The sequence below is a fragment of the Somniosus microcephalus genome, chromosome 2, assembly GCF_052327205.1.
Source record: "Somniosus microcephalus isolate GS21.2 chromosome 2, FLI_Smic_1.0, whole genome shotgun sequence".
Lineage (NCBI taxonomy): Eukaryota > Metazoa > Chordata > Chondrichthyes > Squaliformes > Somniosidae > Somniosus > Somniosus microcephalus.
The window spans coordinates 62125800-62145922 of NC_140988.1; the positions used below are offsets into that span (position 1 = coordinate 62125800).

Genomic DNA, 20123 nt, shown 5'->3' on the forward strand with positions numbered 1-20123 from the left:
AACCAGCGAAAGTTAAACCGCCCACCGCGTAACACCTGCAGCCTATCCACCCTCAAGGTACCGCCACCTTCCCTGTTCGCTAACCTCACCCCCGACTGCAAACCTGTCGCTACTAAGAGCAGGCGGTACAGCGCTGGGGACAGAGCCTTCATTAGCTCTGAGGTGCAGCGACTCCTGAAAGAGGGCATTATTGAGGGGAGCAGCAGCCCCTGGCGTGCCCAGGTGGTGGTAGTCAAGACCGGCGACAAAAATCGCCTGGTTATCGACTACAGCCAGACCATAAACAGATACACCCAGCTGGACGCATACCCCCTCCCCCGCATATCGGACATGGTCAATGAGATTGCACAATACCGCGTATTCTCGACCATCGACCTCAAGTCGGCCTACCACCAACTCCCCATCAGCCCGGAGGACAGCCAGTACACCGCCTTCGAGGCGAATGGCCGCCTCTACCAATTCCTTAGGGTCCCCTTTGGTGTCACCAACGGGGTCTCGGTTTTCCAACGGGAGATGGACCGGATGGTTGACCAGAACGGACTACAGGCCACTTTCCCCTATCTCGATAACGTCACCATCTGCGGCCGCAACCGGCAGGACCATGACGTGAATCTGGAGAAATTCCTCCGTACGGCCCAACGGCTGAACCTCACCTACAATAAGGAGAAATGCGTGTTTAACACAGCGCGCCTTGCCATCCTTGGCTGTGTAGTAGAGAACGGAGTCATCGGCCCCGACCCCGAAAGAATGCGCCCCCTCATGGAGCTACCCCTCCCCCACTGTCCAAAAGCACTTAGGAGAACCCTGGGGCTTTTCGCCTACTATGCCCAATGGGTACCCAATTATGCGGACAAAGCCAGACCCCTCCTGAAAACCACATCCTTCCCCCTCACGGAAGAGGCGTGCGCGGCCTTCTCCCTCATTAAGGGAGACATAGCCAAGGCCACAATGCACGCAGTGGATGAGTCAATCCCCTTCCAAGTGGAGAGCGATGCATCCGACTTCGCCCTAGCCGCTACCCTTAACCAGGAGGGTAGGCCGGTAGCCTTCTTCTCAAGGACCCTACAGGGCCCCGAGACCCGACACTCGTCGGTCGAGAAGGAAGCCCAGGCAATTGTGGAGGCAGTACGGCGCTGGATGCACTACTTGGCAGGCAAACGATTTACCCTCCTCACCGACCAACGCTCGGTTGCCTTCATGTTTAATAACAAGCTGAGGGGCAAGATCAAGAACGACAAAATCTTGAGGTGGAGAATCGAGCTTTCCACCTATGATTATGAGATCTTGTACCGGCCCGGTAAACTGAACGACCCCCCTGATGCTCTTTCACGCATTACATGCGCCAGCGCGCAAAGTGATAGACTTCAGACCCTCCACAATGACCTCTGCCACCCCGGAGTCACCAGACTCTACCATTTCATTAAGGCCCGCAACCTGCCATACTCCATCGAGGAGGTCAGGACCATGACCAGGAACTGCCAGATCTGTGCTGAGTGCAAACCGCACTTCTATAAGCCGGACAGAGCAAGCCTGATCAAGGCCACCCGCCCCTTCGAGCGTCTGAGCATCGACTTCAAGGGGCCCCTACCGTCATCCGACCGTAATGTGTACTTCCTCAACATCGTTGATGAGTACTCCCGTTTCCCCTTTGCCTTCCCCTGCCCAGACATGACCAGTAACACGGTCATTAAATGCCTGAACAAACTCTTCGCCTTGTTCGGGTTCCCGAACTATATACATAGTGACCGGGGCGCCTCCTTCATGAGCGAGGAACTCCGTCAGTTCCTATTGGAGAGGGGTATTGCAGCAAGCAGGACCACCAGCTACAACCCCCGAGGGAACGGCCAGGTGGAAAGAGAGAACGCGACGGTATGGAAGGCCACCCTCTTAGCCTTAAAGTCTAAGGGCCTCCCAACCTCCCGCTGGCAAGAGGTCCTCCCGATTGCGCTGCACTCCATCCGGTCACTACTTTGCACTGCCATTAACACCACCCCCCATGCTCGAATGTTTGTCTTCCCCAGGAAGTCGACTACGGGAACCACCCTACCAACCTGGCTGACCTCTCCGGGACCCGTCTTGCTGCGAAAGCACGTGAGGGCCCATAAAACGGACCCCCTGGTCGAGAAGGTGAACCTCCTGCACGCCAACCCCCAGTACGCCTATGTGGCTTACCCAGACGGACGGGAGGACACTGTCTCCTTACGAGACCTCGCACCCTCACCCCCCCCTCCCAACCCCCCGAGTCCAGCCGAGGTAGACGGCATGCCGGAACCCCACGAGCCTTTGCCGACTACGCAGACACCAGCTTTAACACCGGATAATGTAACACCGCCGCTGCGACGATCGGAGAGGCTAACGAAGCCTCCGGACAGACTGACATACCAGAGCTGGTAATACACTTCACCCCGCCGGACTCTAATCTAAACAAGGGGTGAATGTGGTAAACCACTGTTATAGTTATCACTGTATATTGTTCTCACTGTTCTCACTGTCACATCACTACACGAGGTCGCCTCTTGTCGCACTGTTATACCTGGGCTGACCACCTCCGACTCCGCCCATTACCTGCCCAGGTATAAAGGTAGCTGACTGGCTAGTATTCCTCCCTGTTGGATCGGATCACCCACGAGGGTGGGCTCTGTTATTTAGCCAATAAAAACCTTCAGTTACGTTCTTAACTCGTCGCCTTTTATTGGACTAATTGATAGGCATATCAATAGTGCCGTGGGATCTTTTACGTCCACCCAAGAGGGCAGACAGGGCCTCAGTTTATTGTCTCATCTGAACCACAGCGCCTCCGTCAGTGAAGTACACCCTCAGTACAGTACCACCTGGATACAGTATCAGCCGGCATTATGTGGTCAAGTCCCTGGAGTGGGGCTTGAACTCACAAACTTGTGACTGGGAGGCGAGAGTGCTACCATCGAGCCACAGCTGACACCAAATCAGTACTGTTTCACAAAGTCTATTGTAAAGACATTTGTATTAACTTTACAGAGCAGAAATCTGTGGCAACGAACATAGATAATTTAGGAACAACATTTACATTAGCCTTAAAGAGCAGAGACCTGCAGCAACCAACATACATAACATAAGAACAATCACATTTTCTTGAAAGCATTACTTAACTTCATTCTAAAAGGGGTTGCAGAGGAAATGATTTATTTAGTACTTGGCACAGTGATGCAGCATGTGGTAACAGGATCTCTCACTCTACTGAATTGCCCTCTCAGGTGTGACACCATGGGCATATGTCAGAAAGTGGTCAGTTGCTTTCCCATACTAGTGGAGGGAAAAAATCAGAGAAATGGTCATCACTTGGGTACCCTTGTGCACTTCCTCGCACCAGAGGGAGCAGGTTGCCTGACCTTTTGGCCACAGAAGGTGTGTGGTGCAATGAGGAAAGAAAGGGGGAAATGAGAGAAAACCTTGATGCTGAGATATGCCAAAAAGATATTCAGGAGACCTCTGTTATTAGTGGTGTGGTGATCTAAATTAATTATCTAGGGTCGCATAAAGTCAAGCACAGTTGTGACTTCATTTTATTTAAAACTGTGCTCAGTGCCAGGGAAACGGGATGAGGCAGAAGGGAACAGAATTTGCTGCTGATCACATGGTGGTTCCCCTTGCTATGGCTAACCTAGCAATTTCCATTAACACTATTTAACCTGAAAGTAGAAGGCCTAGAAATTCACTTTGGGGCGGCCAGCTCGCTCGCGCCCAAAAGTTAGCGCTGGGCGGGGAGCCATTAGCGATCGTCAGATATTCAGTGTTTGCGCCCCCATTCGGAACCGGGCGCTATACCAGGGTGTGGCCGCCTCCGCTTGGGGCGCTGACACTGAATTTCAGCGCTCTTGGCGCCGCTGCGCCAGCCGCTGCGGAGCGGCAGGCTGCGGTACTGCAGGCCTCCTCCTTCTCTTAAGGGGGAGCTGCCTGCAACGGGGAGATCGCCGCTGGAGAGTGCCGGCAAATGAGCCCGGCACCACGGAGAAGTGCCGGGTTCGCGGAAAGCAGCCGGCAATGCCGCGGGGGGGGGGGGGGGGTGGTGGAGGAGGCCGGGGAAGGAGGTGCGGGCAGGCGGCCGCCAAAAAAGCGGCCGGCCGCACCTTCCCCTTTAAAGCGCCCCACTAAGGCTACAGCACGGCCCCGTTTTCTGGTCGCTGTTTGCGGCCGCTACTAAATATGGGGATCGTGCCGGTTTCGGGGCGGAACCGGGGCACTGCGCACACCGATGACATCATCGGTGCCGGCGCAGCGCTAACGGCTACCGCCGCCAATACCGCTGCGCTGAATATCAGCGCAAACTCATTTTTGGCGCAGAAGCCCTCTTTAGGCGGTAACTGGCCGCAAAGCTGGCAGCGCCTTAATGAATTTCTAGGCCGAAATGTTTTAAATTTTATTTGTAATTGTTAGTTGCACATTCTCAACATTGGCAAATTTTATAGCCAGTACCATCAATGTTGCCTTCAATGAAAAAGGTAGCAGATCTGTGGTGTGGATCACAATTATCACCAAAGCATTCATGAGAGATACTTCAAAGTAAGAGCATCTCTCATGAATGTTCCCATTGCTAGTATGGACTCTTTGGGATCCTAAATCCAAAAAACAGTCATGGCCTGCTTTGACCATCTTTGGAAAAAAGAGAGAGAGACAATGATCAGGGAGGGTTTCAAAGACCTCATGAAAAGATGCCCTCAAGTAGTGCATGAGTGGAAATAGCATAGCAACAGTCAATTGGTACTCTTGTCAGCCTTGCACAATTGGCAGAAAGTATCTCTGAAAGCAATAATTCTAGACCTCCTGTATCCAATGCAGCTCGTCAGTTGGGTGAACATCCATTTACCACTGCTACTTCCTCAACTTAGGGACCATATGGAGAAACAATATGCACAAAGAGTACATGCAAGAGAAAACCACACTAGACACACATGCCACATGCTCTAGTATACTTGGTAACATAAACTCGCTTGTAGCATATCTTGCAGTTTGCCATTCTTTTATTGTCCGGAAAAGAAAATAACAGATGTGCGAAAGTAAATGGAAAAAAGATCTGGGCAATAAGATGCCACATAAGTGTCTGCCTGTCTGTAGTGGCTGGTTTGCTACTGGTGGCTGCTGCACATCTTGGTCATCCTGCTCTTTCATATCTTGCAGACATTCTTCATCCAAATCTATGATAACATCTGTCTTTAGCAATATTGTGCACCATACAGTATACAACTAGAGTTTTTCCAACCTTTCTGGGGTGTATCGTAAGGCTCCTTCTAACTGGCCCAAGCAACCTGAAGTTTTGCATCAGCACCTGCTCACCCACATGTATTGTCTTTGTTCTCTGCTGCAATACGAGGGTTGTGCAGAGGTGTCATCAACCATGGTTGTACCAAATACTCCATGTTGCCAAGGAGCCAGCATCCATTTTTTCTGCTCCTCCAAAAAGCTGTGGCACATTAGATTGCCTCAGAATTTAAACCTTGTGTGTATCCTTAGGAAAGCATACGTTGGCACACATTATTTTATGATGGTGCTTACATACCATTTGCATATTAATGAAATAAAAACCTTTCCTTTTTAGGTATTCCTTCAGGTTGTATAAATGCAAATTGTTGTTGTTGATGTGGTGACACAAATGTTTACATGCATGTAGTCAATGATGCCTGGAAAAACCTTAGCTGCTTTTGCTGCTTCTGCTCACTGTTGCTACTGGAGTGTATGTAGGTGGGTAATTGGTGAGACAGGGCTTCAGTGACCCACTTAAAGAGCAGGACACAGCAAACTGGCTGACTCCCGTGATGTCCTCTGTGAGCGTCTAAAAGGTACCTGTAGCATAAAAGCTGAGGGAATTGGTAACCTTCACTGCCACCAGTAGTGCATTGCGGATGCTGATTGTCCCTGTAGATCTTCTTGGACCAGATGGCATCCCTCAATCCCTGCTAAATCTGAGCTTCCTCGGGCACAGATTGTCTGTAATGCAGAAGGAATTGACTTTGTTGAGGAATACCTGCTTCCTGCAATAGTTGATCATTGAACATCTACTTTTTCAATAAATTTGAAGAATGGAGGAATTTTGGCTCCTTAGGTCCTGAACTTGTGCGATGTGCCAGTCACCCTTGTGCCAAAATGTGTGCGAGATGCTGATTCAAATTCATTTCAATCGCAACTATTTTAGCCAGCAGAGAGAACAGACATTCATCTCATTGGTCAGACGTGGAGCTGAGTAGTTGTAAAAAAATCCTAGAGGTGAAATAATTCACCCCATTCGCCAGTGAATTGATTGTTTAGATTACTAATATGTTTCCCCACAAACACCAGTCAGGCCTTAGCTAGAGTACTGCTTCCAATTCTGGCCACAATGCTTTAGGAAGGATGCCTTGGAGAGAGTGCAAAGGAGATTTACTATAATGGTACCAGGGATGAGGAGCTTCAGTTATTTGGAGAGACTAGAGAAGTTGAGATTGTTCTCCTTAGAGCAGGGAAGATTAACGGGAGATTTAATGGAGGTGCTCAAATTATGAAAAGTTTTAATAGAGTAAATAAGGAGAAACTGTTTCCATTGGCAAGAGGGTTGGTAACCAGACGATACAGATTTAAGATAATTAGCAAAAGAGATAACTGGGCGAGATGAGGAGAAATATTTTTATGCAGTGAGTTGTTGTGATCTGGAATGAACTGCCTAAAAGGGCGGTGGAAGCAAATTTAGTTTCAAAAGGGAATTGGATATATACTTGTAAAGGAAAAATTTGCAGGACTATGGGGATAGAGCAGGTGGGTGGGACTAATTGGATAGCTCTTTCAAAAAGCTGGCACAGGTGCTATGGGCCTAATGGCCTCCTTTGTGCTATAAGATTCTGTGGTTTTAAAGGATTGTATTCTGTTTTTCTCAGCTGAATCTTTTTGCACAGTCTAATCTAAGGATTTCAGAAACCCAAAGTTTCAACAGCATTATAAACCAACCAACGAGATACCAGGTATGAATATTTCCTGTGTAGTCATTTTTGACTTGTCAAATCGGTTGAGTGGATGTCATATTATTATGCAATGACAGGAAGATTGAACTAGTTTATTTGAAATTTAAAAAATCTATGCTTTGTTGTATTTACTTTGTCACCTTTGGGAAAGATTTCCAATATTCACAATTTGTAGTGAAACTGCAAACACATGTATAAAGATTCTGGTTACGATTTTAGAACAAATACTGAAAAGAGGAAATCTTTCCTCCACCCCTGCAACGTGTCATTGACTAGAAACCCATTTTAAACAAGTTTTTAAACAGGAAAGAATGTTTGATTAAGTTGGGTAAATCTCACTAGACAACAAGAATTGGTCAAATATCATTATCATCAGAAAGCTGTACACAGCAGCCCCTCTCAAATATGGATCAAAGGGACACATCACTTCATCGAGCTGCAGACCGATTTCCCCAGTAGATTACCAGGGACTGGACAGACACATCAAAATGCAGTCATCAGTCCCTCCTTCCTCTCTAATAGACTACATGGGATCAAAAAAAAAAAAAGAGACACATAGCACCACTAGGCTGTACAGAATAATCCCTGCTGTACTAGACTAGGGAGCGCACAGCCACAGTTCCACCATGATGATCAGTAACTCCACTTCTCACCAAATTTCTATGCATAGAAATACATAGAAGTTACAACACAGAAACAGGCCATTTGGCCCAACCAGTCTGTGTCAGTGCGTACTCTCCATGCAAGCAAACAATGTTAATCATATTTATCCACCCTATTCCCATATCCTTCAAACTTCTTGTCCTTCATTGACTTATCCAATCTAATCTTGAATGTTGACATCATTTCTGCCTCAATCACTAACCCTAGAAGTGAATTCTACAGCCTCACAACTCTCTCTGGAAAGAAGTTTCTCTTGCCCTCAGTAATTAAATCTAATGATTCAATAGATGTATTACTCTCTTTCAATTAGACTGCTAGGGATCAGATAGGCTAGATACTATCCCAGGTCTGATCAGGAATTTTGATTTATGTTGAAGGTTGTATATAACAAGGCGCCTCCCTCTATCTTCTATAAATAACCACTAACTAATAAAGAAAAGGGGGGCAACCAAATGAAGTCATCACTGGGGCTGCAGCATTTCTGGTCTGTTTTACATCATGACTCATTTTAATTGAAACCTTTCCTCAAGGAAGGAAAAATGATCAGAAAGGAAATGAAAGGACTGGGTGATGGGGTATATAGATCTGCAGCACACTGTCTTGTTGACAAAGCTGCCACCAGAAATCCACTGAGGGCTCAGTCTTTGACAAGAACAACAAAAACTTGTACTTATATAGCGCCTTTAACATAGTAAAACGTCCCAAGACGCTTCACAGGAGTATTAAAAGATTTAAAAAATTGACACCGAGCCACATAAGGAGAAATTAGGGCAGGTGACCAAAAGCTTGGTCAAAGAGGTAGGTTTTAAGAAGTGTCTTAAAGGAGGAAAGAGAGGTAGTGAGGCGGAGAGGTTTAAGCAGGGAATTCGAGAGCTTAGGACGTAGGCAACAGAAGGCACGGCCACCAGTGGTTGAGCGATTATAATCAGGGATGCTCAAGAGGGCAGAATTAGAGGAGCGCAGATATCTCGGGGGGGGGGGGTTGTGGGGCTGAAGGAGATTATAGAGATAGGGAGGGGTGAGGCCATGGAGGGATTTTAAAACAAGGATGAGAATTTTGAAATTGAGGCGTTGCTTAACCGGGAACCAATGTAGGTCAGCGAGCACAGGGGTGATGGGTGAACGGGAGTTGGTGCGAGTTAGGACACAGGCAGCCGAGTTTTGGACGTCCTCAAGTTTACGTAGGGTAGAATGTGGGAGGCCAGCCAGGAGTGCATTGGAATAGTCAAGCCTAGACGTAACAAAGGCATGGATGAGGTGAGGCAAGGGCGGAGATGGGCGATGTTACGAAGGTGGAAATAGGCGTTCTTAGTTATGCTGCGGATATGTGGTCGGAAGCTCATTTCAGGTCAAATATGACATGAACAGTGTGGTTCAGCCTCAGACAGATGTTAGGGAGAGGGATGGAGTCAGTGGCTAGGGAACGGAGTTTGTGGCGGGGACCGAAAACAATGGCTTCGGTCTTCCCAATATTTAATTGGAGAAAATTTCTGCTCATCCAGAACTGTATGTCAGACAAGCAGTCTGACAATTTAGAGACCGTGGAGGGGTTGAGAGAAGAGGTAGTGAGGTAGAGCTGGGTGTCGTCAGCATACATGTGGAAACTGATGCTGTGTTTTCGGATGATGTCGCCAAGAGGCAGCGTGTAGATGAGAAATAGGAGGGGGCCAAGGATAGATCCTTGGGGACACCAGAGGTAAAGATGTGGGAGTAGGATGAGAAGCCATTGCAGGTGATTCTCTGGTTATGATTAGATAGATAAGAATGGAACCAGGCGAGTGCAGTCCCACCCAGCTGGACGACAGTGGAGAGGCGTTGGAGAAGGATGGAGTGGTCAACCATGCCAAAGGCTGCAGATAAGTCAAGAAGGACGGGGAGAGATAGTTTACCTTTGTCACAGTCACAAAGGATGTCATTTGTGACATACAGAGCTACGCAGAAAATGCAACAATGATCCCAATGAAACGATGAAAGCTATGATGTGGTATGCTGAACTCCAGCAGGGTGTAATGAGCAGCTGGACAGTGTCCATTAGGGCTGAAGCCATATGATACATCATGTGGAATGTGGAAAATGCTTAGCTGAATGTTAGGAACAAATACAGCAGGCTAAACTAAATAACGTTGGGAACAAGACTGGTGCTAAAACTTTGGTGATGTGAGATTCCTGGAGGAAATCAAGAAAAATAAGTTCCTAACTTTTATTAGAAAATGGCATATTTGCGTGCATCACAAGGGCTAGAAGTGAATTGAGAGAGCTCGAGCTCATCATGCTTTTGTCTTACTCCTGGAACATGTAAAAGACTGAGAGTAAAATAGGCAATATTTTCAAAATCGGGAGAGAGCATGGCTGATCCGATATCCCCCATTTTACACTATCGCCCAAAGTCAAAATGACCCCCTGTGTTTCTAACAAAATATCTAGAGTTTCCAGGCATACAGAGAAATATTGCAGCTACAGGCTCAAAAAAGGACTACAGTCATAGGTTAGGGAGGGGAATATTGACCATGGTTCCTACTCCGGGTGACAATTCAGTGTCTCCTGCTGGAAGGTACATGGAGTCATAGAGTCATAGATTTATACAGCACAGAAAGAGGCCCTTCGGCCCATCGTGTCCGCACCGGCCATCAAGCCCTATCTATTCTAATCCCATTTTCCAGCACTTGGTCCGTAGCCTTGTATGCTATGGCGTTTCAAGTGCTCATCTAAATGCTTCTTGAATGTTGTGAGGGTTCCTGCCTCTATCACCCTTTCAGGCAGTGAGTTCCAGATTCCAACCACCCTCTAGGTGAAAAAGTTTTTCCTCAAATCCCCTCTAAACCTCCTGCCCCTTACCTTGAAACTATGCCCCCTGGTTATTGACCCCTCTACTAAGCGGAAAAGTTCCTTTCTATCTACCCTATCTATGCCCCTCATAATTTTGTACACCTCAATCAGGTCCCCCCTCAGCCTTCTTTGCTCTAAGGAAAACAACCCCAGCCTGTCCAGTCTCTCTTCATAGCTGAAGCACTCCAGCCCAGGTAACATCCTGGTGAATGTCCTCTGCACCCTCTCCAATGCAATCACATCCTTCCTATAGTGTGGTGACCAGAACTGCACATAGTATTCCAGCTGTGGCCTAACTAGTGTTTTGTACAGCTCCATCATAACCTCCCTGCTCTTGCCTTCATTAGCCAAGGCATAGAATATAAGTATCCCATATGCCTTTTTAACCACCTTATCTGCCTGTCTTGCTGCCTTCAGGGATCTATGTACATGCACACCAAGGTCCCTCTGATCCTCTGTCCTTCCTAGGGTCCTACCATTCATTGTGTATTCCCTTGCCTTGTTAGTCCTCCCAAAATGCATCACCTCACACTTTTCAGGGTTAAATTCCATTTACCACTGTTCTGCCCATCTGACCAACCCGTCTATATCGTCCTGTAGCCTGAGGCTTCCTTCCTCGCTATTTACCACTCCACCAATTTTCACGTCATCTGCGAACTTACTGATCATACCTCCTACATTTATATCTAAATCATTAATGTACACTACAAATAGCAAAGGACCCAGCACCGATCCCTGCGGTACACCACTGGACACAGGCTTCCAGTCACAAAAACAACCTTCGACCATCACCCTCTGCCTCCTGCCACTAAGCCAATTTTGGATCCAATGTGCCAAATTGCCCTGGATCCCATGGGCTCTTACCTTCTTGACCAGTCTCCCATGCGGGATTTTGTCAAAAGCCTTACTGAAGTCTATGTAGACTACATCAACTGCAGTACCCTCATCCACGCACCTAGTCACCCCCTCAAAAAATTCAATCAAATTGATTAGACATGATCTCCCCCTGACAAAGCTATGCTGACTATCCTTGATTAATCCTTGCCTCTCCAAGTGGAGACTAATTCAGTCCCTCAGAATTTTTTCCAATAATTTCCCTGATGTTAGGCTCACTGGCCTGTAATTTCTTGGTTTATCCCTACTACCCTTCTTGAATAATGGTACTACGTTAGCTGTCCTCCAGTCCTCTGGCACCTCCCCTGTGGCCAGAGAGGTTCTGAAAATTTGTGTCAGAGCCCCTGCAATCGCCTCCCTTGCCTCACATAGCAGCCTGGGATACATCTCGTCTGGGCCTGGGGATTTATCCACTTTTAAGCCCGCTAAAACCGCTAGTACCTCCTCCCTCTCAATAGTACTAATTTGTTCAAGTATATCACAATCCCCCTGCCTGATTTCTATGCCTACATCGTCCTTCTCCATAGTGAACACAGATGCAAAATATTCATTTAAAACCTCACCCACATCTTCCGGCTCTACACACAGATTGCCACTTTGGTCTCTAATGGGCCCTACTCTTTCCCTGGTTATTCTCTTGCCCTTAATATGCTTATAAGACACCTTGGGATTTTCCTTTATTTTGCCCACCAGTGTTTTTTCATGCCCCCTCTTCGCACTCCTATTTTCTTTTTTAAGTACCCCCCTGCACTTTCTGTACTCCTTTAGGGCTTCCACGTGTGTGAGTGTTGGCTGTAAATACAATAAGGCTTTGTAGAGAAAAATAAGTGACAAAAGGAACTAGAAAAAGAGGACAGTATTTTAGGTAAAGATATGAGAACATACAAGTATGTTTTTACAATTAAAGAAACTGTCCCATTTTGCAGTTTATCAATTTGTACATATGTGTGGAGGAATGAAAAATGGGTTTTAAAGAAGTACTTAAAAAGGAGCTTAAAAAACAGTTGACAGTTTGACAAGCATTTGATTCATTCTCTATATTCCGAAATACTGTACAGGAAACAAGAAATTGCTGACCTTAGAACCTATAGTAAAGTCATTGCCTTTCAATCAGACGGTTGGAGGTGCCTATCACTCAATTGTGCCCATCACATTTAGAAACACATTGGCCCAGAAATTCGGGTCGAGGGCTTCCCGCGGGTGTAAGCCCCCGACCTACACTTACCTTGCGCGCCGGCCGTTGTGCTGTGGGCCCCTGTGGAATTGTGATCCTGGGCCTGCTCCACCTGCCGGCACACAGTGCTTGCGTATCCCAGGGGCGCAGTTAGTTCGATGCGTCCCCTGGGATCACGTGGGTCATGGGGAGCCAATCGGAGCAGGGAATACTTCATTCATAAGTTTGACAGGAAGGGCTGTCAAACTTATAAATACTACAAGCCCCAAAACATCACTAAATCTTCAAATAAATTTTTTAAAAACATCACATTTTTTAAATAAACTATAAATTACATGAAATAACTGTTTTAAACAATAATTTAAATTTTTGAAAAAAATAATTTTATTTTCTAACGGGGCTAAAAATAAACTTACCTTTCTTTAAAGTATTTAAAAATAATAAACCTGTGGAAAAAATGTTTTAATTTTAATTAATTCACCACTTACCTTGTAAAAAGCAGGCCTTGCGACTGCTTTTTATATGTGTAACTTCTGGAGACTTACCCTCCCGGGAAAACCTGCAAAAAAAACGTAAGTTCGATGCGCATGCGCTGCCTCTCCTGCGCACGCGTTCAAACTCTGAACCCCTTCTTTCAGGGGAACGGAAGTGCCGGTTTCCCGCGCATGCACAGTGCATGCAGGAAACCGGCACTTCCATTGGGCTTATGGGCGAGTACCCCGTGCGTACTCACCCGTGGAGACCCGAATTTCTGGGCCATTGGTCTCGATATTTAGGGGAGGCAGAGAGGGAGTGGGCGGAGCTGTCAGCGTCCGGGAAACCCGGAAATGCCGGGAACGCGGAGGTCTTGCCAAATTTCATTGGAATTATTTTACTCTGTTTCCTGCCCAGCAGCCAGCCAGATTGAGAGGAAAACAATCGAGAAGATCGGGGGGGGCGGTGGGGCGGGGGGGTGTTCGGAGCGAGGCGGCGCGAGAGGGAGAGATCGCGGGAGGGATCGGGGGTTCTGAAGATTGCAGGGACAGAAGCAGATTGCGGCAAGCTTGCTTGAGGGGCCGGGGAAAGCATCGTGCGTCTCCTGGCCCACGAGCAGCGCTAGAAAATCACTGACCCATTGGAGCCGGCAGCTCCGACCTCCCTTCAGCCACTGGGTTTCCCAAGCCCATAGAAACCCCGGGTCTCTGCCGTTAAATCCAAATTGATAATAAAATCTGAGGCACAAAGCCTCATTTAAATATTACAATTAGTGCTCCACCTCTCAGGAGCGAGTTACTCGTCCAACCCCAAACCCGCCCCTGTTAAACTGGAAGCAGGCATGTTTGCAGTGGGTTAGGGTCAGGTTTCCCATTTTTAACAATTTAACATCCCCCGACACCGTTCCGCCCATCATGGGGGGTTAAAATTACCCCCACTTTGTCTGTTCATGTTCAATTAAGTAACTCACACTACTGTTCGCTTATTTTCTGCTGTGTCAGAGGGGTATCTTGCCAGAATCTGGGATTTATCATTTTAAAAAGTTTATTTGTTTTCATTTGCATAAACTTGCATTTATACAGAACCTTATCATATCCTCATAATGTCCCAAAGTGCTCCATAGCCAATTAATTTTGAAGTTTGGTCACTGTTGTTATGTCGTCAAACGTAGCCAATGAAGATGAACGGCTAGTTATTTTTTTAATCATTTTGTTTAGGACGCCTTGCTTCTTTTTGAATAATGCCAAGGAATCGTTTTATGTCCTCCTGAACAGGCAGACACAGCCCAGATTTAGGGGGAGAAATTCAGTAGGTTGCGCCACCCGTTAGCACCTCAAGAGGGCGCTAAGTGGGTCGCAAGCCAACTGGCGCCCGGGCGCGGCACTGCCCACGCCTCCCGCTAAATTCCGCGGGACTTTAGTGGTGGCGCTAACCGTTAGCGCTGCGCCGCTGCCGATGACGCCCCGGCCGCGATATTCGGCAGCGCCCCGATTTACCGCCGGACGCTATGTCCGACGGGTTCAGGGGGGCCTACCTGCGGCCAGGGAGGCGCAAATTAAAGGCGAGGTGCGGGGCGGCCATTTTTGTTGTTGGCCGCCTGCCAGCACCTGCGTGTGCTCCCGTCCCCGGCCTCCTGAACCCCCTCGCGGAGTGCCGGCTGCGCTCCAAGAGCCCGGCACTTCTCTTCGGTGCCAGGCTCTTTTGCCTGCAGTCCCGATCCTCGGGGGCCCAGCTGGGCCCCAGATCGCACTGCACAAGGCCCCTCCCCTTTAAGAAGGGGAGGAAGGCCTGCAATACCGCAGCGCGACGTGCTGCAGCGTGTGGCGCTGCAGCATGTTGCACCGCGATAATCACTCGCAGCGCCCCAAGAGGGATGCGGGGCGCCTCCAGTAGCGCCACGCTTCCCTTTGGGGCGCAACCACTCAATTTCCGTTGCGGGGGTGTGAATGAAGTAGCGCCCTGGCGAGGCTGGCGCCCCAAACGGGGCTATACTCAATCTCTCCCCCTTAATGTCTTATCCAAAAGCCAGCACCTCCGACAATATAGCTCTTCCTCAGTGCTGAACTGAAGTGTCAGTCTACATTATGTCCTCAAGCTCTGGTGTGGGACTTGAGGCTGCAATCTTCTAAATCAGAGGCAAGAGTGCTACCTAAATGAGCCAAGCTGACACTTGAGTTTTGTGAATGTCTGTCACACTCTAAATGCCACATTTTATATAAAACCTCAACACTTCACAATCTTAAAAAAGTACAACAAAAGAAAGCCAGTTATTTTCTGCTGTTTTTTCTGACCTTGAGATAATCTGGAGAGGTATTGAGATGACAAGGAGAGGAGCCAAGCAGCTGTTCATCTAGAGAAACCTCCAACAGCAAAAATAATCAGATTCTAATGGATCGCAGGACTTATTTCCTCACAGTGGCACTAAAGGAACAGGCCAGGTTCTCAGATAAACATTACATTACAGCAGCAAACTGATCCTAGATTATCTTAGAGCAATGCCATGGCAGATCAACCAGCACACTTAAATTTCACAATGCTCAAAATGTTCCGACCTCAGTGGACTTACTATGGTCCTCCTGCACCAGAGCAAGACATCATCCTCAAGCTATTAGTTCTATTTCTGTGGGTGAGGCAGCTGAGATTTGGGTATTTGAAAAGGTTGATAAGTAGAATAACCATACGTTGCCATTCTTAGCTGCAATATGTTATCCCACTAGATCACTTCCCCAATTATTATATTAATTGATTTAAATTTCACTGATCAAATTGCAAGTAGAAAATTGGCCCCTGGATTGCATTTTGAATTCAATACAGCAGAATGTAACAGTTGAAATTTGCCAGGCTGTTATGCAAAGATTAGAGCAGGATTTTCAGAAAGTGTGACATTAGAAACGGTTTGTGATTGTGGTCCCATTGACATCGCATCAATACTGTATTGCCGCTATGTGAACGCACTATGTGGAGAGAATGAGAGCCGTGTGTGCCAGCTGCAGAGATGCATTGTAAGTGCAGACTTTAAACTGTCCAAATTGACAAGATGATTTTTGATGATGAGCAAAACAATTCACATGTTTACGTATGTTTTTTGATGCTAATTAGTTTGGTGTAAACAGGTTCTTTATGTGTGAGCAGTATTTATAGAGTTCTATTAACACCTGATTCAGGACATTTAAATATACTCATTGTAAGTCAGAATTCATACTTAACAATTCTTGTTATAAGCAAGGTCATCTATTTTTTCTTGTCTTTCACAGCAAATAATGAAACGACTGATTAAACGGTATGTCTTGAAAGCACAAGTTGATAAAGAAAATGATGAAGTTAATGAAGGTAAGTTTCAACAGCATTCAGATAGATTATTGCATAATATATATCACAGAAACTACTTCCCTGCAAAAAAGGACCATATCACTTCCCAATAAAGTCCATCATATTCTGAAAAATGTTTTTGGAATACAAGTATTGCTGTAAAATTCCCCTCTCTTTGTGTCACACAAAGAGACTATTCAAGAACTACGTACTGGCATCCTCAGCATGCTCAATCATTTTTTAAAAGCCTTTTTGGATTAGTAAATGCATTGGGCCAAATCTTCCAGAAAAAATAACGGCGAGTTCACGACACACTCTGTTATTAATGCACAAATCAGCCAATAAGTTCAAGGGAAGAAGAAATATGCCATGAGTTGCGAAGCTCCATAACTTGCTGGTCGATTTACATCACTCCGCCATTTGCCTCACACAAGCAGCAGCTCGCCCTCAACCTCCCTGTTATTTTTATGAACTTGCTGGATTTTCACATTAATTGCCCATTAAACTCACCACAGAAAATTAGGGCTCATACTTAACAGCGTAAGTATCCTTTTAACGTGATAATTGTTAAATACAATGACAGCCAACCTCTCCAGCCCAGAAAAGGAACAATTTTAATTGTTGAGTCTCATTCCTGCATGTAATAAATTATTTTTAGAGATTTTTAAAATTTAAAATTTAAAATTTTTCTTTCCTTTTCCTGTCTCTTTTTTTCTCTCTCTCTTAATCCAGTCTTTCTTTTCCTTGCTTTATTTCTCTTTCTGTATCTGATTTGGCTCATATTCATCCTCTTTCCTTCTCCGTTGTTCCTCTGTTTCTTTCTCAATCCTTAAATCTCATTGATTAAGAGATAGACTGTTCGTCCCGTCGTTCACTAAAGTCCCAGATGCCAGCTCACACATCCAGCAAGTTACAGTGCAAATTATATTCGAGCAGAAGGGTGCTGGATAAAGTCTAACTTATGGCACACGCTACGAGCAAGAGTTGGCCCATTGTGTGGTGCTTTACTTAGCCTACAGATCTGAATGGTCCCAAGTTAGATTTCTGGTTTGTGCTGATCTGAGACAAAATAACACAATACTTTTGCACAATAGACTAGATAAGTGAGGGGTAAAAATCAATAACCAGGGCTCCCACTCTTGATCACTAAACTCCTATTGCAAAGTACACTTGTGGCATCAGGCGAGGAGAGGTTTAGGCTTGGCTGCGGTGTTGTTCAATGTTGAATAACCTCCTAATACAACTGTCCAGACTCACACATCATAATGGTTGCTTGGGTGAGGAAGACTAAGAGCACCCATTGAACTATATCTTAGCACATGTCATTCCTTTAGAAGGGGGTACAGTAGCATAGTGGTTATGTTACTGGACTAGTAATCCAGAGACCTGCAGTAATAATCTGGTGACATGAGTTCAAATCCCACCACAGCAACTGAGGGATTTAGATTCAGTTAATTAAAAAAAATCTGGAATTAAAAAGCTAGTATTATTAATGGTGACCATGAAACTACCAGAGTGTTGTAAAAACCCATCTGGTTCATTAATGTCCTTTAGGGAAGGAAACCTGCTGTCCTTAACTGGTCTGGCCTGTGTGACTGCCCTTGTACCAAACCACTGCTGACAAAGTCAGCACTGTGGGAATAACTTCACCGCAGGACTGCAGCAGCTCACCACCACCTTTTTAAGGGCAATTAGGGATGGGCAATAAATGCCGGCCTTGCCAGCAACATCCACTATAAAAAAAAACCTTCAGAAGAGGAAGAAGTTAAGCGACAAAATTGGTAAAAGGAGGTTAGAATACAGTTCCGATGATTTAATAGACTGGAAGAGTAAACCTTCAGGGATAGGCTTCAGTGGGCTGAATGGCCCTTGTCATAGCTTTTTAAAGACTCTGATCCTGACTCAACAAACAACTGCTGGATAGTTATCAGCAAGTTTCTGCTCATTGCATGACAACTGAGCCAGTTGCAGCACCCGTACACCTGCCTGTCTGAGATCAGCTGATTCAGACCTGTACTACTCAGCTACTCACAACCTTAATCAGCTGAACCATCTGCGGAGACTGCTCTCACCTTATATCTAAGGCTAAAAATTCCGGTCTGGGGGAAGAACTGTGGCATGTTTCTGCTGAATAGAACCCACATCTGCTGGATTTACGACCCATCGCTCCAGGGGGTCGTGTCTTCTTAGGCAAGTGGAGTATCTGGGGTGCGTTTCCCGGCTACCCTGGGAGTTCTACCCAACCCAACTTGCCTTCAATAGGCACAGTGGAACTTCTGTCTGCTGAGAGCAGGTGTAGATCCTGCTCTGAGCCTGGGAATGACCCCTGTATCTTAAAACAGAACAGTAATTGAACTCAGAGGCATCAACTACAATCAGAGAGAAGGCATGGCCAAAAAGATTTTGAATTACATTTTTTGCTCTCCTCTATTTCAGCCCTCCAGGGACCCTCTTTTGCAGCTTGCCATTCCAACTTCTGCCTCCTTATTGGTGCAGGAGCCTCTATTGCACCACTATAGGCCTGGGCATCTTCCCCGAGTATACAAATATCCCAGTAAATAGGGTTTCTGTTGTACTTCCGATGAAGTTATGGCAGCCGGGAACAGCTCTGAGGAAATTCCCAGCCAAGTACTCTTAATTAATGCTTAGGTTACTTTCAAACCCGATTTATATTCACAGCAGTGCAATCATAGTGTAGCACTGTTCAATCTCGTCCTGATTCAAGAACATTGCCTTCAACAAAACCCACAAAATAGGTTTCAGCAAAACAGATGCCGTTACAGCTCACGCCATAATGTTATGATGTCACAACATGTATTGAAACTGTCCGATTTGTTTATTAGCATAACATTGAAGCCATGTCAGTAGACACATGCTGTTAAGTTGACGTAATGTGTGTGCAGGTGGATGAAGTGACCCATATATCCTCGGCAATCTAATTTCTTCCAAATCCTCAGCAGCACCACACATGTGCAAGTAAGTACACACAATACACAATGCTGTGTGTTTATCCCCAGTGGTGCTCTAAGCTTTGGTTGGAACTGGAGCTTTGGTTGGAACTGGAGCATACGTGATTAGAAAGTATAACCTGTTTGGTACCAGTGAAGCAACATTACTGACACTTAAGGCAAGGTTAATGTGGATAAATGACATTATAAGATGTCCTCCAACCTTTACTGGAGCATTCTAGCTGTGTTTATATGTTGGAATAGTAACTTTTAATTCCATATAAAGCACCGAAAGACATTAACCCTAAGTCCCATGTTGATTAGTGTTTTAAGCCACCTTTACATAAGAACATAAGAAATAGGAGCAGGAGTAGGCCAATCGGCCCCTCGAGCCTGCTCCGCCATTTAATAAGATCATGGCTGATCTGATCCTAACCTCAAATCTTCTATCACTCTCCATCCCACCCGAACCCATGTGATCTCCCGGGAGAGGCGAAAAACCAGATAAAAAACCCAATGGCCAATTTGGGAGAAAAAAATCTGGGAAATTCCTCTCCGACCCATCTAGGCGATCGAAACTCTTCCAGGAGATCACTCTGTCCCTATATTTTCTACAGTACTTACCTTCTGTAAAGGCGATCTCCACCCCAGCCAGGAACAGGAATAAAACCATCTCCTGAAATCTAACACAGAATTAGAACACAGTAGGAGCAGAACCAGGCTACACGGCCCCTGGGCCCGCTCCACTACCCACAGGGCCATGACCATTCCGAACCTAGACTCATGTCCAATTTCCTGCCCGCTCCCCGTAACCCTTAATTCCCTTTACTTCTAGGAAACTATCTATTTCTGTTTTAAATTTATTTAATG

General features: G+C 46.2%; 1 protein-coding gene and 1 long non-coding RNA gene across 4 annotated transcripts in view; one reads left to right on the plus strand and one right to left on the minus strand.

The window, feature by feature from the left end:
- Positions 1-20123, plus strand: part of LOC147122722 (short transient receptor potential channel 3) — a 137871-nt gene that overhangs the window by 115023 nt on the left and 2725 nt on the right. Inside the window, exons 9-10 of the mRNA XM_086009796.1 lie at positions 6882-6965; positions 16251-16326. Of these exons, the coding sequence (XP_085865922.1) occupies positions 6882-6965; positions 16251-16326 (160 nt within the window). The remainder of the gene's footprint in view (positions 1-6881; positions 6966-16250; positions 16327-20123) is intronic.
- The window catches only part of LOC147122723 (uncharacterized), a 160355-nt gene that overhangs the window by 101376 nt on the left and 38856 nt on the right, over positions 1-20123 (minus strand). Inside the window, exon 3 of one of the 3 annotated variants that reach the window (XR_015081494.1) lies at positions 4556-5961. The exons of the other annotated variants lie outside the window; for them this stretch is intronic. This is a non-coding gene — a long non-coding RNA (uncharacterized LOC147122723). Of the gene's footprint in view, positions 1-4555; positions 5962-20123 lie in introns of those variants that run through there. 3 annotated transcript variants of the gene reach the window in all.